This window comes from Salminus brasiliensis, chromosome 24 (assembly GCF_030463535.1).
Source record: "Salminus brasiliensis chromosome 24, fSalBra1.hap2, whole genome shotgun sequence".
Taxonomy (NCBI): domain Eukaryota; kingdom Metazoa; phylum Chordata; class Actinopteri; order Characiformes; family Bryconidae; genus Salminus; species Salminus brasiliensis.
In genome coordinates, this window is record NC_132901.1 from 7,443,673 (window position 1) to 7,461,146 (window position 17,474).

At 36.2% G+C, this 17,474-nt stretch overlaps 1 protein-coding gene across 1 annotated transcript in view; it reads left to right on the plus strand.

Annotated features, from left to right (window-relative positions):
* The window catches only part of prom1b (prominin 1 b), a 39,266-nt gene extending 22,875 nt beyond the window's left edge, over window positions 1-16,391 (plus strand). The window contains exons 10-27 of the mRNA XM_072669938.1: window positions 171-245; window positions 832-895; window positions 1,452-1,460; window positions 1,639-1,798; window positions 2,801-2,953; window positions 3,225-3,348; window positions 4,032-4,135; window positions 5,178-5,262; window positions 5,363-5,509; window positions 6,250-6,321; window positions 7,787-7,879; window positions 9,739-9,792; window positions 10,435-10,515; window positions 10,637-10,705; window positions 11,157-11,246; window positions 12,084-12,199; window positions 16,066-16,098; window positions 16,189-16,391. Of these exons, the coding sequence (XP_072526039.1) occupies window positions 171-245; window positions 832-895; window positions 1,452-1,460; window positions 1,639-1,798; window positions 2,801-2,953; window positions 3,225-3,348; window positions 4,032-4,135; window positions 5,178-5,262; window positions 5,363-5,509; window positions 6,250-6,321; window positions 7,787-7,879; window positions 9,739-9,792; window positions 10,435-10,515; window positions 10,637-10,705; window positions 11,157-11,246; window positions 12,084-12,199; window positions 16,066-16,087 (1,518 nt within the window). The 3' untranslated portion in view covers window positions 16,088-16,098; window positions 16,189-16,391. The remainder of the gene's footprint in view (window positions 1-170; window positions 246-831; window positions 896-1,451; window positions 1,461-1,638; window positions 1,799-2,800; window positions 2,954-3,224; window positions 3,349-4,031; window positions 4,136-5,177; window positions 5,263-5,362; window positions 5,510-6,249; window positions 6,322-7,786; window positions 7,880-9,738; window positions 9,793-10,434; window positions 10,516-10,636; window positions 10,706-11,156; window positions 11,247-12,083; window positions 12,200-16,065; window positions 16,099-16,188) is intronic.
* Window positions 16,392-17,474: the final 1,083 nt, after the last annotated feature.

The following is a 17,474-nucleotide window of genomic DNA, read 5'->3' on the forward strand; positions in this document are numbered from 1 at the left end:
CAGTAGATAAATAAATCACGCATGCATAAACAGATACTGGGGCCTTTAGTTACAGGGTTGAATTTTGTAATTGCACTTTGTGTGTGTGTGTGTGTGTGTGTGTGTGTGTGTGTGTGTGTGTTTGTGTGTCAGATTAAAGCCTGACCTCATACCTCTATGTTATGTTTTAGCTTCCAGATGTCAACCCCCAGCTGGCAAATTTAGAAACTGTGATGAAGACTGACCTCAGCTACATCGTACAGAAGGTAGTATTTCTACATGCATTAGCGACATTATACATTAATGGGATGTTCGGAATTAGTAATAATATAAATGATGGATGTTATTATAGTAGCATATCATGTGGAGTCCCACAGGGTTCTATTTTAGGGTCTATGAAATAGACTTTGTCCATGGGCTCACCATAATAAGCTTTGTTAAATAGAGGATAACAAGGAGTAAAAGGACATTTTGTAGCACAAGACTTCTTTTATTTTTACATGAACCATGCACTTCAGCACCTCTCCAGAACCAAGAGGCCTTCTAATGCCTTTACTCTTTGTGGAAGAGTACAGCAAGAACGATAAGCAGTTTTATCCCACAGCGAGCATCATTTCTCATAAATGTTCATTTAATGTTCATTTTCAGACTGTGATTGTTATTTATTATGCAAAAATGCAATTATTTTACATTTACATTAAATCAATTCAGCAATTGCACTTTGCAGATATCAGTCACATAGTATCTTTTTTATGTTCATTTTCATGTACCTAAACGTGACACTGATTTGTTATCCTTTCTCTCACTCTCGTCTCCCCTGTTCGGTTTATCTCTTTCTGCTTCTCTGTTTAGGGTTACTCTGCATTTAATGACACACCTAGGATGGTGAGGGAACAGACGAAAGGTGTTGTGTCAAGTAAGTGAATATTTTCCACACATCCACCTCTTTGGCAAAATGTGTTACGTTCAGGAATACCTGTACCAGAAGTGATCCCTGAAGAGCTAAACGGAATTGAGTTGCTAAAGTAATTCAACACTAATGATCTACTATTTTAGTTTTAAGGTGCATCTGAAACAAATTAAACATGCAGCAGATTTTAGTATTCAAAATATTAACATTATTGCATATATGACATGAAATGGTGAAGTGCTGGTGTTCTCACAATGTAATAAGGTAGTCTAGTTCAGATCTAGTACTGCTTTTAAACACAAATGTGTGCTCTGTCTCGGTGCTAGTTACTGTTCTCCAAGCATGTTTAGTTGTCCAGTAATGAGCACATCCAAGCTTTCACATTTCAGTATAGGGAACCTTAGCACTTGAAAATACTAAATACTGTGTTCTCGATACTACTTAGATTTCACATTTAACATACAGTTGGGACACAACATGTGTCATTATGGATCTATACTGAATAATACTGAATAACTGATCATTTTCTACTGTTTTTGTACTTCTCTGTTTGGAACTTCAGCTCTGCCCAGTAAGTTTGTTTTGTGTTAAATACACTTCACACCTGATAACATTTTGCCTATTTACAGAATAAGCTTTTTTAAGATGTCGTGTAGCTATAATATTTGTGTTGATACAATATTTTGAAAAATATTCCTCTGTACTTTCATAAACACATCAACTACAGCATTCCTTTTTCTGTGCTTAAGGAGTGAAAGCTTTGTTGGACAAGTCAGGTGCAGAGATTGTGGGCTTTACCAAGATGTTCCCGGTGGAACCAGCACTAGAGAACTTCACTAAGTTCCTCACAGATGGACAGAGGAACATTGAAGCATACTACCCGCAGATAGACCAGCTTGATTTCTACAGGTAACAAGACAGCTGATAGAGAAGTTCTGTTCTGCAGGCAGCTTTACCCCAAGTTCCCCCAAGTTACCAAGTATTGTATCTCAGTACACAGCTTTATAGTTGGTTTACAGTTTTAGGGAGGTTCAACAATTTGTATTTTTCACATGCTGAAAAATGTTATTTATTTAAGCAGAGGTCACCAAACTTTTGCAAATGAATTGAGTAATTATAAATTTAGTTTCCAAAAAAAGGTTAGGAACCACACTTTCAACAATTTGAGATACATGTGAGAATACACTGGGAGAATACACTGGGAATTGCAGCCATATTGCCAAATTGCTGAAGAATTCTCAACGTAGAAGGAAAGACCAAATTAATCTTAATAAATATATACATAAATCATAAATAGAACAAAGAGAGCAATAGAGCAAATCATAAAATACAATAAATAAAATAAAATAAAGCTTATTGTCACATCACATGAACACAGGTGTAATAGTGATATAGATGTAAATTATAAATTATTATAACAGATCTAAATTATAAATATGCAAATGTTACACATTACTATTTACACATGGCCACTTTCACAGTGAGGGGGTGAAAGTACAGAGATTCAGGGCTGTTAGTACAGTTCCAGCTGGTGAAGTACAGGGTGCAGTGGGTGATATGTGGGTGATGATGTGGTGTGGTTCCATTGGAGTGAGACACGTGTCTATGGGCGTTGTAGTGAAACACTGCTACATCTTGTTTAGTAACCTGATGGCCTAGTGTTACACATTCCATTGTTTTGTCAATACCAGAAACTGCTACTAATGCTAACTATCGACAGTGATAAACAGGAAACCCTGTTCATATTCGCTATGACAAAACATCTGAGGCATTTCAGGTGCACACTGTGTAATTTAATTACAATTTATGTTACTATGTTTTCTCCGAAGCTCAACTGAGAATGCAGTGCATGTTTTGCACACTTGTTGCCCTGGGACTGGGATATTAATTTGTCTCTCTCTTTCTCTCTAGGTGGATAGGGTGTGTGGTGGTGTGCTGTACAGTGGTGCTGATCCTGGCTTTTAATTTCCTTGGACTGATGTGTGGATCATGCGGCTATGATAAGAACGCCACCCCAACTACACGTGGCTGTCTGTCGAACACTGGTGGCAACCTGCTCATGGCGTGAGTAACAAATAAGCAAAGCTACTGTTAACCGGCAACCTGGCTAAGCTGTATGAAACAAGTCGATAAAGCTGGGATCATTAGTAGAACTTGTCCATATTAGTGGTGGAAAGTCAACATAAAAAAAGAAATGCTAAAAAATCCACAAATATATAACAGAGTGAATACCAGCATTTTTGTTATTGATGTTAAATTGTACCACATACATCCTTCCAATGTCCATTTGTTTTTATATTAATGTGTTTGTTTCTTTCTCTCTCTGACAACTCAGAGGTGTGGGGTTCAGCTTCATCTTCTCCTGGGTTCTGATGGGAGTTGTAGTTACTTCCTTTGTTGCAGGGGGAAATGTGGAGAAGCTTGTGTGTGAGCCTCTGGCCAACAGACAGTTGTTTAAGGTACTTAAAATATACAAGAACAAGCTAACGTAGTGGGATTGGTCTAGGTGGCTTTATTTGGCAAAGTTGATCTCTCTATTAGCTCTTACATCTCTATTAGCTCTCTAGTGGGCCTTCTAATAGTCTATACAATCTATTCATTTTGTTGGTCATGGCATTTAAATGTCTGTAATGATCGGACATGATATTAACCAGGCATGTTCAGATATAATCACTGAATATAGTGGAGTTATGAAATAACTACATTTTGGAGGGAGGAACATGCCTGAAGCCCCTCCTCCCCAATCCAATGTCCTATAAATACCATCTCTACCTTATTCTACCTTGTGTTCCCAACACTCCACCTCCCTTTTAACCCTACCATCTATCATTCCTGGCTCCACTTATCAGAACAATCCACAAAGCAGTCACTCAAGCGCAAATGCCTCAAAATCCAGCCCCTCTCTTACAGTTTTCTCCCTTTTCATCTTAAGCAGGAGGCATGGTCCAAAATACCAAAACATTTTTATTACTGGCCTGCATTGCTAAAGTTAGAATTAACAAACATTTCATAACACTGCTTTGTAAGTAGATTTGTAGTTTAGATTTGCAAGTAGATTTGTAAGTAGATTTGCATTTTCCATGCTTCATAACACATGTATGAGAGATCATGTTTATTAATGCTGCTGACTTTTTGTGTGCAGGTAATAGACACACCATACTTGGTCCATCCTGCCAAAAAGAACTTCCTACCCGGATTGCTGTTTCAAGACCCTAATCTTGACCTTACCATTGGCAGCCTGTACAGGTGTGTGTACACCATCTGGAAATGGTGGGCTTTCTTGAGGAGAGCTTTGGAAATTGTGAAGTTAACACACTCAAACATAAAATCACAAGGTGTTATTTATTGTATTATTTAATGTTGTTTCGGGTAGATACACACAAAGCATGTAATATTAACATTAAACATATTATACAGTCCTAAGCATCTGATTTCATTAACAATATATTAGTCACTTTTTTGACAACAAGAAAGTTCTGTTTATTTTTTAAATTAAATTTCGTTTTACCACAAAGTGTTAAGAATCACATCAGTATGAATAAAATAATTAAATATAGCTTATTTTTGATGGAATGGGCCAATTTGTGATCTGTAAAATTGCGGACTAAAATGCAGGAAACCAAAAAAGCAAACAGACTACAAAAGGAACACAGACTTCACAAATTCTAAAACTAACAAACTAAACAAAAAGAAACAGAACAAACAAACCAAACAAACCCACTAACCAATAAAACTAACAACGAAAGCAAACACTGAAACTTAACTAAAGCCACACACCAACAGGGCAAGCTAACAAATCATAAACTGCCATGGAACTGTGTTAACATGCACAAGACCAGACAAATGAAGGCTGAAACAAAGGGCTTCTTATACACAGACTAACAAGGGACACATGAGAAACACCTGGGACTAACAAGGGGGCGTGGCTACAGAGGAGGCACAGGTGGGAACACCAACTAACAGGCCAGGCTAGGACTGACAAAACAAAAGGACAGGCGTGACAAGGACAGACAGGAACAGAGACAGGCCTACAGAAGCAGACATCACACAATATGTGCATGTAAGAAGTTGCCAAGACAAATAAGGGCTAAGAACAATGGTGGAAAGCTAACTGAGTAGACAGCATTATTTTTTAACTATTAATATTAATTAATTACTGTGTTGATGTATAAATAGATGCAAATATGTTCAAATCAAAACTGATTGCTGTGTTCGTCCAACAGATGGCTATACTGCTGTATATTTTATAATAACATGTTTTCATTCTTATATGCTTTCTTTTTCTAAGGGATTGCTATGACAATACTGGAATCTATGCAGCATTACAGCTAGAGAACAAATTCAACTTCATTAAGTTCATCAATGCAACAGTGGTGAGTTTTTTTTCAGTAAATGCTGAAAAATACTAAATATGAATTCTGAATGTTAAATAGGACTGAAGAGGTTTAACTAAACAGTGTGTGGGTTTTCCAGTACAACCAGGAGCTTGCAAAAATATTTGAGGGAGTGAATGTGGACCTGCAAGGAATAATACTACTGGAACAAGAGGGCAAAGATAACCTCATCAACTTTGCTAATGCAGGCCTTGGTGAAATCAACTTCCAGGGTTACCTTTCAGAGGTAACACACACACACACACATACACACACACAGACACATACTATTTGTATTAGATTTTGTAAATGAGTGCAGCTGAAGTGGACAGGTTAATGAATGAAAACTGTGTAACGCTGTTTAACCCAGTGTCCTATTCATGTAAAAGCCTGTAAGTTTACTCTACCGCGCCAATCCACATGAGTCTTTTACTTTTTCTGATGGTCCTGTATCTCCCAGGTGTTCCAGAAATGCATGTGTAAAAGGGCGGATCAAAACGCAAATTACATTTTCCGACTGTAGGGGGAGCCCAGGAGCAAGAAATACTCTTATAATTCTGCTTTAATACAATTGTGATTGGTTCATGCAGACTAGGTCACTTTTAAAACACAGTATCTGGGCCTGTATTTGTGTCTTTCCATTGGTGTTCTGTGTCAGTATGGCACAAATAAATCCTACATCTACTCCTAACACTATTCTCAGCGTGCAAAATGATTTTTGGCACATTTACTATTTCAAATAAAGCTTGCCTTTGTAAAAAAAAAATTGGGAATCGGCCAAATGTTGCTACAGCATCAAAAGTAGCATGTTTTCCTCTAATCCAGAAATAAATACATGACCACACACATAGAAACACACACAGACAGTTATCTCTCCCTCCCTCTCTCCCTTCTTGTCTCCCTCTCTCTGTGAAACATACACATCACAAGACTGCTGTTTCATTCTTTCATCTGTGTTTGTGTATCTGTGTTTGTTTTGTTTGGCAGGTAAATAAAGGAGTGACTGTTGTGGATCTCCTCTCTTTCGCAAACGAATTAGAGGCCCAGGCAGACCATCTGGTAAGCAGTTCAACATTATTACTAATAGCAGTCTGGCAAAAGCAGTGTAAATTTGGGAAGGTCATTTTAGGCAGATTTGATATTCTAATTTGTAAGGCATTATTCAAAAAATAACTGCAGCAGAAAAGTTCTAGACTCTTAAGAAATACACTGCACACCAGGGGCATTGAGCAGGCTCCACCAGAGACAGTGATGCCACTCAGCATCTTTCCGTACGTTCACACACTGGAAGGCATTTATGTATGTACACTTTCCACACGTACACTTTCCACCTTACTCCCATAGGAGTTGCATACCAATGTGAACACAGGGATACTATTAGGACAGAACATAGTCAATGGAAGTATGCAAGCATAAATGATAACACCCAGCCAACTCAATGCAAACATGCAGTCCTTCTACAAAAACTCAGAGCCAATATTTGCATTAAGCAGCTGCCGTTTGTACATTTGTCTATACATTATTCTGGCTCATCTTATGGCATTAGTCTTTACCAGACTGTATCTGTAACAGGCTTTTTATCTAATGTTTTAGCACTTTAAGCTATATATTAAGCTACATATAAACATAATATTATGTATGCTTTCTAATAAAATAGAAGAGCTTTTAAAAGAGCCTTATCAAAAGCAAGCTGTGTGTGTTTTTTGGCATGTTAATATGTAGTGGTTTTTAACCTCTGGAAAGTTTTTAGAATTTTTATGATGCTCTCCATGTGTCAAACAAAAGCCCTATTCACAAGGGTAACCCACAGAGAAACAAACACACCACACACACACACACACACACACACACACAGGAAACAGAGTTGTAATGTCCACAGACATGGGTGATGGTTAAAAGTGCTTTTGCAAAACAACATGCCTTGACACATAAACCTAAAGCCTGCATTCACAAGGATGTTTGAGTTAAAAATCCATGATTCTGTTAGAACACTTATCTTGTCACTGATTTCAACAGCACATCAACACATAGCAATCTTAAAACATTACACTGCTGTCCATTGAAAAAGTTGACTTTTGAATTGATGGAGCATTCTCTGACATACTCATGCATCGGGTCATTGGAAATAGGAATGGCCTAGGGTGGAGAATTAGTCAGCAATGACTAATCACTGCTGTCAGCTGACTTCTAGAGCTGTACTAACCAACTAGTATAGCAACTTCACATTCACATTTGTTCTTCAATATATAAAGAATAACTACCAAGCTAACAAGTCAGTAACATAATTTGTTACCAACATTGTATTTGTCATCAAAATGATTGACAACAGGCCTTATTCGCTAATATTTTCCTAGGATTTATCTTCCTGAGAATCTGGACTTTCTGGGGGCAATGTCAGTTAGTTTGAAAACCACTGATCTGAACCTTTGTCCAGTGAAATATGCATGCTATCTATTAATGTCACTGAAAACCTTCCATCAGTGTGACTCTTTCATATGTGTTGTTCTCTTTGTCTCCTCCTTAGCCACGTGGAGCTCTGGGAAATGCACTGAAGGGTCATGCAAGCAGCATTAGACAGATCCACAAAGAACAAGTGTTGCCCATGGAACAAGCTATGGTAATTACAAAATGTACATATTACATACCTGTACACAGCTGTATGCACCATTTTTTACTGATTCATTCATCTATCACTCTTTTCACTCCTCCTCCTGTATTGCAACTTAAGAAATTTGTGAGAGCAAGGGTAAGCTGAAGTTTGGATTGTGGTGTGCAAACAAAGAAAATATCCTCCATGTGTTTTGATGTGTTTTGGTGGTGTTTTGACCCAAAAAGACTCTTCTCTACTTTGTGTATGTAGCATAGATTGTGATTTAGAAGGGAAATATAATCAGGGCTCAGTAAACAAAATGAAATATCAATAGGTTTGCTCTGAGCAATGAACCAATATTTAATCATTGTTATTCATAATTACAAAGTTATTATTAAACGTCCATTGAAAATTAGGTTTATTAGCAAAATGTACAAACTTTACAAAAAAACTTCAACACAAAAATCCACTTTTGCAGTTACTGACTACTGCAGTTTCAAAATGATTCAACCCCTTCATTACAAGCACGTCTCGTACTTAGTAGAGTATCCTTTTGCTTCTATGACCTGATGCAAACGTGATGCATTGCCAGACACCTGCTTCTAGCAGCATTCCTGAAAAATCTTAGCCCATTCCTCCTGGACAATGGCCTCCAGTTCGATATTATTTTTGGATTTGTGTGCTGCAACTGCCTTTTTTAAATCCCACCAAAGATTTTCTATTGAGTTCAAGTCAGGCGACTGTGATGCCCACTCTAGAATCTGGCAGGACTTAGAGGTTTTCTTGGGATAATTGTCCTGTTGGAAGGTCCAATGACTCCATAGCCTCAACATTCCCGCAGAAAGCATAATGTTCTTCCTAGGATTTGCTGATATTTGATTGAATCAATCTTGCCCTATGCACGCTGCAGCTTTTCAGTGCCAAAGAAAGCAAATCAGCCCCAGAGTATTACCGACTCATTCATTTGTTTCAATTGTTGCTCATTTTCAGAACCTTAAAACTGTAAAGCGATCAAACAAAACTGGAACTTTTTTTTCAAAACTATGGATCAGCAGTATCTCTAGAGGAGGATGAATAAAGCATATGCTGAAAAGAACACCATGCCTAAAGTAACTAGTGGTTGGTGTGGCGCAACAGATAACACCACTACCTGCCACTGAGCTACCACACCATGTGGGAGACGAGGGTTCAATTCCCGGTCTGGGTGACTATGCTGCGCTACACCAATAAGAGTCCTTGGGCAAGACTCCTAACACTACACTTACCCACCTCTGTAATACGAGTTACCTTGTAGGTCGCTCTTGATAAGAGCGTCTGCTAAATGCCATAAATGTAAATGTAAAGCATGGCTGTGGCTTGGTGATGCTCTTGGGCTGATTTGCTTCCTCTAGCACTGGAAAGGTGAATCAGATGTGAATCACTTTATACAGCATAGATAAGAAAAAATGGTAGGTGGTGGGCTACACAAAACAAAAAGGTAACTTTAACAACCACTTACAGAGACTTCAGTTTAATATTTCCGTTTTTGAACAGTTTGGAGTGCTTGCATTTCCAGTTGTCTTTTTACTTCTAGTAAAACATATTTTGTTCCCATTTAAATTAATCAAACTGGTTTAGAACCCTGATTATACCTCATTTATAAATTATGCTTATTTTATATTTGTGTACTCTTTGTGCTGTTCAAACTGTTCTAGACTCTGTTCTAGAATGTGTAGAAGAGAAGGTTTCTCTGCGTTATACTCTGCGTTTTAAGTATATTAATAGAATTCCCTTCTACGTCTCTGGTATTAGATCTGTAACCCAAAATGCCTGTTATGCTAACACAGTATGTACAGCATTATTGAATGTGTCTTTTATATTCAAGCAATATACTGCTTATCTTTCAGAGTTCCCTACGTCAAAGCATCACTTTACTACAGAGCACTTCTAAAGAACTTCCAGTAAGTGCATAGCACGCTTTTGATAGTTTTTCCAGGAATAACTCCTTCCCCCACACACACACACACACACACACACACAGAGCAACATACCTAGGGACTTGAGCGTTAAGTAGGACATTTTTATCCAGTTGATAAATAATAATAAACAGTTTAGGTTTTTCCTAAAAAAAAATCATCAGTTTTTGAAAATATCAGTACTAAAAATACCTTTGTCACCCTCAAATTAAAGTGATGCACATATACCTTTTCATTCAGTGCTCTCGTTTAGCTGCCATTCACTAGTCACATTATGAAGTTTACATACACTCATCATAAATGTCATGGCAGTTTTGGGCTTTTAGTGCTTTCGGGGGCAGAATAAGTGTACAACATATATATTTAATAAGAAAGAAACAAGAATTTGCTGCACAAGTAATTCTAAAATCTTGTAACTGACAAACTGTTAATACTCAACCTAAATACTCAAATATAATAATTATTGCATTACTTTATGTTATTAAGTAATGCTATTAAGTATTCTTATATGTGTTATTAAGGCTCTATGGTGACAGTCCTTAAAAAGTGTTACCAACACTTTTTCTTGTGTGTGACTCGTCTTTGTCAGTCGATTAAATGATCGATTAACTTTTGTCTCTATTTTAGACAAAAGTGACCAATGTGCTGAGTGCCATTGATGCAGCTGAGTACCTCATTGCCAACAATGCTTCTCATGTTGTGAAACAGGTACAGATTCAACACTGTTGACTTCCATTACCCTATTTATTTATTCATTTACTCATGCACCCAGAATAAGTACAGCTTATACTAAAATACCACTGAGATACTGTTTCTTCTCCTGTCACAGGAGACTGGAAAATACATCAGAAACCTGGTGGGATACTTCAGACAGTACACCAATTGGGTTCAGAATTCAGTAAGTGTGTTTATGTATGTGTATCTTACCAGCACTGCTGTCCTATATTTTTGGGGGGCTTCTAGGTGAAAATATCACAGAAAGCATCAGCAGCTGGATACATTTGTGGTCATGGGGTTTGAACTTTCAGTCATTTTCAGTCAATGCCATTTTTATACAAATATAGTGACGTGTGGTGCTAATGTAGCTGTATGGCTAAGCAATGCTCAGTACCTCTTTAATACAACCATCTTGCACCTCAAGGCTGATTAAGAAGTTTGACAATCAGCCACCGTTTAACAAACTATTGAATGAAAAAATAAAAATCTGAAGTTTAAATGACATCAGCTGATATAAACAGATATCAGTACTGGTCACATAATTGATCAGGCCCTAGTATGTGTTGTATTTCACAGTCCCCATTGTCTAAAGAAAATACTTGTGCTAACAGGTCATGTGTGTTTCCCTATAGTTAACATTGGAAGTAGCTCAGTGCAAACCTGTCAGTAACATCATAGACTCACTGGAGATCGTTGGCTGCAGTTTCATAGTGGACTCAGTGGTAAGTCATGCCACATGCCACTCCTTTGCAAGCACACACATACACACACACACACTGGGCATATAGAGGACATACTAATAAGGCTAGAACATGTACTAGAACAGCATGTCTGTACCATGCACACACACACACACACACACACACACACACAGTAGAACAAGATACTTACTGTTCGCACTCTAAACCCCTAAGAGGTGCAGAAGGGAAGAGGGATGTTTTTGGAGAGATGTGTATATGTGTGGGTGTGTGAGAAGGAGAGAAGGTACATAAGAGGAGGCAAAAGCCATAGAGGGAAGGAGCAAATGTATGTAAAATATGAAATTCCATAAACTACAGCACTGAAGCTGCATTTGGGGTAAAACCATGATACAACATACATTTTTTCTTTATTGTCTTGTTTCCACAATATTATAGTGCAAACTTCAATAGTAATTCATATATGGAATTTTATTTGGAAACCCTTTATTATATAGTTCAGGGCTACCCTAAGGAAAGCCCTAGATTTTATAACCTGCGTTAACCCCAGATTTATCGTGATCAGGTGTTTACAACAGCAACCTGACTCCTAAGTGTGTCGCTCAAAGGTTTCTTTAGTAGTCTTAAGAGGATATATGGCCTCAGACGTGTTGACTTTGCCAGCGGCTTTACTGTAAAAGCAGAATGCCCCCATAATCCAGAGCAAACTGTCCATAATCAAAAAATAATCAACAATCACTGGACCGTTTATTAAGTCAGGAATTTGCTCGTTCATGCAAATTTAAGTTACCACATTTTCTACATTATTTTATATTAAGAAATGATAAAATTTGTGTGTGTATGTGTGTGTGTGTATGGCAGAACACATTCTGGTTCGGACTGGGTGGCTGCTGTTTGTTTCTTATCCCCAGTATCATCATGTCTGTCAAACTCGCCAAATTCTACCGTAGAATGGACACTGAGGATGTTTTCGACGAGTAAGTAAACACACATACTGTACACTGGCAGTCTTGATCAGATGTATAAATATCATCATAACCATAAAACAACGACTTGATATAAAATCAAGACAATTTCCAAATGCCAGTTTAAGTGATGTCATGGAGAAAAGGATCGCCAGATTTAAAGAGCACTCAGAACTTACAGAAAACAGGTTTCATTTGTAACAAAGTGCATCAACCTTTAGGATTAATGCTAATTATATAAGTACTTACATAGTTAAATAAGGAATTACAACCACGTTTAGTTTACTTTCTTTATCAACAGGTTTGAGTCTGTCCTTCTGATTTTATTATGTTTATTTTGATATCAGTGTCAAAAACATGGCACAAAATGCCTGACAAACGCATATCTTTTCAGAGGCAATAACACCCAAAAGCTGAATCACCAAAAGTTATGATTTTTTTTTATTACCATTTTAACCATAAATTTGAAACTTTGCTCAGACATCTCTTACTTTTAGGTTTGCCATGCCTTTTTCCATGGCCAGGTAAAGCCTAATATATTCTCTTCTCTTGCTTTCCTTTTCCATCTTTTGCCTTTGTTCCTTACTTCCAGTTTTCCAGCAACTTGGCACTTCACTCTTTGATAACAATTTCCATTCCATTACTGGTTGTTTTACATTTCATTCTGTTTCTTTCGATTTTCTTCATTCGTCTGGGTATCTTCATTCTTTCAAACCCACTGCATTTCTCTCTTATTCTAGTATTGTATTTTTTACTCTTTTACATAAAAGAAAAGTAAAAAGATATTCACTCATATTGTACCTCCCCTTTTTTCATCAACTAACAACCTGGTTAACAAAAGTAGCAGATATTTGTTAAAGAACACAATTACATTTGTTAAAGATACAATTACACATACACACACACACATACACATACACACATATATATATTACTATTATTATTATTATTATTATTGTATTATAACATCTCTATAGTATATAGATAGATACAACTATTATCTATTATCATGTGTCATTTCATATCTCATATTACTTTCCCTTCATTGTTTTATACATATTTTGTTTCTCCTTTTGTGTGCATGATTTTGTTTTCAGTATGGACATCAGTGGTAATCATAATGATCATGTATATGGCATAAGTAACCCAGTGATGGCCAGGTACAGTAAAGGCTTTGCCCTATACATCTGCATGTCATTTAGAAGTCTGCAAATACTGGTGATGGGAACTGCAGTTGCTTCAGTTAATGGTGCACTTTACCATAATACAGCAATGGCATGTAATATAAACATATGCTGCTATGCAACAGTAACAGTGATCTAGAGTATTTCTGAAAAACAGAAACTGCCACCTTCTGTTTTACAATGCTAAGTATACTTGTTTAGGTTTTGCATGTTGAACTGCCCTCAGTACAAATAATTGTAATAGTTACTAATTGCCCTCAGACATGTGTATCTCTCATATCTGCTTATATTATTTTTTTTGCATGGTGTTTAGTACAGAAGCAAGCTATGCATGTTAGTAGTAGGGCTGGGCATGTTAACCATTTTTGATCAAAGGATTGCATTTTTAAAGCAAATGATATTTGTTTATACAGACAAGACAGAAAACATTTAATATTTTTATGAATGAAAACAAAAACAAAAGATTTACCATGCAGCTAGCAATCGACTGTTTGGTTGGTTAAGTCAATGATCACTGTGTATAACTAATGTATCAATTGATTGATATTGATATTGGCAAAAAAAATATACACAATTTGCATCTTTTTTTGGTATCAGTGGAATTACAACTTGTAATCTTAAAAGAAGGCAAAAACTCTAAATTAATCTTAAACAAAATTATGACATTTTTCACAATATATTTTGAGGAATAGAATTCAAGCATTGCACAAATAAGCACTGCATAGAAATGGTGGTCTTTCACATAGATAAAGAGAACTAAAATAAAACTATAAAATAAGTTTATATATGTATGTTTGTTTGTTGTTTGTTTTTTAGACTAAGAATATTTTTACATGTCCAGTATATATTGGGTACTGTTGCTTTAAGAGAAGTGCAAGTTCTCTGTTTTTAGTGCACATACTGTATCAGATGCCAGTCCTACATTCCTCATTCCTCCTGAGTTCAGCATTCCTTATCATTTAACACACCTGATTCAACTCATCTGCTTATTCGCAGAGGCCTTTGTTACTTGAAAACAGATGGAAAGCCATTTTGACACCCGTAGTTTTGTGCGTTTCTGAATTGTTACTGGAACTGAAGCATTTGTGCATGCGCTCTCAGCGGACCAATAAATTCATTAATGCTTGAATCTGCATGATATTGTACTATAGAGGGGAACTCTATAGTTAGGAGAAAAAACAGTATTTGAATAAATTGTGCATTTTAAATTTGTTTGGCCCATAGAGCTTAGTTTGTGAAACTTGATAGCTGCTTTAATAAACATGATCGTTGAAAACGGATAGGAAAATCAACCCACGGCAATTCAGTAAAGCACTATTTAACAAAAACATTTGGAGTATAATCTTAAACATAAATATAAAATCACACCTGCTGATACCTTATTATCTGATTAAGCAAACAAAGACTACAATAATTTTGTTTGTCCATATGTTTGAATATGCATGCCCATCCCTAGCTACTAGAGCACCTCAGGATAAAAAAATATTTGAACTTGATGTTTTATATAATCTCATATGTATATATGAACCAGTTTAGTCAAAGACCTTTAATGACATCTAACTTGGATGTGTTGCAGTTATCCCTCATATGACACAATGACACGGTATCCTAGGGCCTCCGCCCCACCAAGGCAGCTTGACTGGTGACACATGCAAGCACATTTACACTTTTACATACATGGGACATGCAACCCAGATCCACATAAAGAGGTATATTGACTGGTAACACTTAAACAGTCGCTCCGCTCTTCACATTTATGCTGTGTTCATTTTCTCATCCGTATTTTAGACAAATCTTGCTATTCTTTTTATTTCAGTGCTTCTGTGTTTCTGTCACTTCATGTATGCAGCACTTAATTCCTGGAAATTCTTTCTTATTAACATCCTTTCATCATCATTCTTTGCTTTATGCTTTGTCTTTTAATCACTGAGCCACTAAAGTCCTCATGTGGCTCTTCCCATCTTTCCATCTTCCATATTATTTTCCTGTGAGGCTCAATCTGCCTTTTACCACATCATCTGACTTTCACCATCATCTCTTTTCATTGCAGTCACTCATTGACTTTGACTTGCTGTTTATCCATTTGCTTTCTTCTGATTCATTTGAAATCAAAACTTACTAAGTTAATATTTTTTTATTCTAATGTAATTCTCATTTTTACACTCAAAACACAGGATCTGTTGTGACTTTGCCTCCATTTGCACATGCAGCGTTTAAATGGTATTTTACCATTCAAAGTCCTGTTAAGTAAGAAGTGATGTCCTCAGCATGAAAGGCTAGTAGCTTCTTTATTTTGAATCATGTAAGAAATACACTATGGAAACTCAACTGTTCAAAACAAGAAGCTTGGTTGGCCATGCCTCACTGCAGAATGTTTCACAGAAGCTAGTAAAGCTAAAGTATGAGCTTCTGTGCACATGAGGCTCCCGGGTATTGTACTGGGTTCTCTTACTGCTATACGTAAGTTGTATATACCATGTTGTACCATGTCAAATTTAAACACTAATAAATTCCTCAGTAAAGGTGCATGTGTGAAAGAGGCTATGTATGTTTTACATATTAGACCCAGTTTATTATTGTTAAATATATTGTGTTCATCTTATATTTGATAATATTTGAAGAGCTTCTTTTGTATAAATGAACTTCTTTTTACCTATGTGTGTAATAACACTGATTTCTGTTTATTTTCCTTAGCGGTTCGGAAAACTGGAGCTAGACATCATCAAGGTAAGAAAACCCACATATACTTGTTCACTTTTGACATCTGTAAAAAAAAAAAAATTGTTGATGAATAAATGTTTGTTTTTGTTTGATCAGGGGGTTGGCTAGAACTAAAGAAAAAAGGGAATATAACAAGACAATATACCAGAAGGGAGACCCTGACTGCTTCCATTAGCCCAAGTGATACCACATCTCATACCTGTGAACTGTATAAAAATGACTTTATCACTGTCATGCATCTTTAATGTCCAACAAGTGGAAGTTTTTAATGCTCTTAAAAATAAAGGTTTGTAATTATTTATTGGCTTGAATGTATAATTCTAGAAAAGTGGTTTAATTTAGTGGCCCCTCCTGAAGATCTACCTTCTTGCAGATTTCAACCACACCTGAATCTTCTAATTAATTGCACTGTGTGGAGTGTTTCAGATCTGAGCTGAAACCTGCAGGAAGGTAGATCTCCACAGGACGAGAATAGATGACCCTTTGTGGTGACTTTTTTAATTGGTAAAAACTTTACATCGATTGCACTTCAAAAAGGCTCTTCTTCACACTCATATGGAATTTCTAAAAAAGAAACCTTTACATTTGAGAATGTTATTTTGATAATTTTGTGCACCACCGAGGTTTGTTTACTACAAAGAGCTATAGCTGTTCTATTGAATGTTCCTTTCTACGCATTGTTATCAGGAATGTTTTTGAGACTTTTGTATTTTTTTTTTGTTTATATCAGTTTTATAAACCATATCTTTTAGTGTGTCTCAGATTAAAGCAAAAGGAAAACATCTTATACGGACGTATATGGAAATGCAAGAAAAGAAACAGTTGGCAGCTGTGTTTTATTAAGCCTCTGGCTCCTGTGCATGCTAGAAAATCAAGTAGTATGGTTTCATTCCAGTCGTTACTCGATATAAGACTGAGCACAATTTTACAGTTGAGATGGAGCCAGTTCAATATATATATATATATATATACAAAAGATTATGTAATTGAATAATCAGAATCATTTCAGTCTAGTTCTGATGTTTACAATGCTTTTTTAAAATAAACTGAATATATTGAATAATGAAGGCTTGCAGAATTAGCCTTGTTAGTGTTTTTTAGAAGTAGGGAACAATGTTAAAAGTAAAAATCATGTTCTTTATATATTAATTTATTTCACCATGAACAATATCCTAGTAAACAAATCAAAAACAGCCCAGAAAAACCTAGATATTTTATTGTTTGACATAAAGACTAAAGAAACTGTTTTATATGAGGTCTGATTTATGATCTAGTCATTACTATGTAACTGCTGCAATTCTTACTTGAATTTTGAATATTGTCTTATTTTCCAGTGTCTTACTGTATTTGCTTATTTATTTTTTATTTTGACTCCCTGTTTC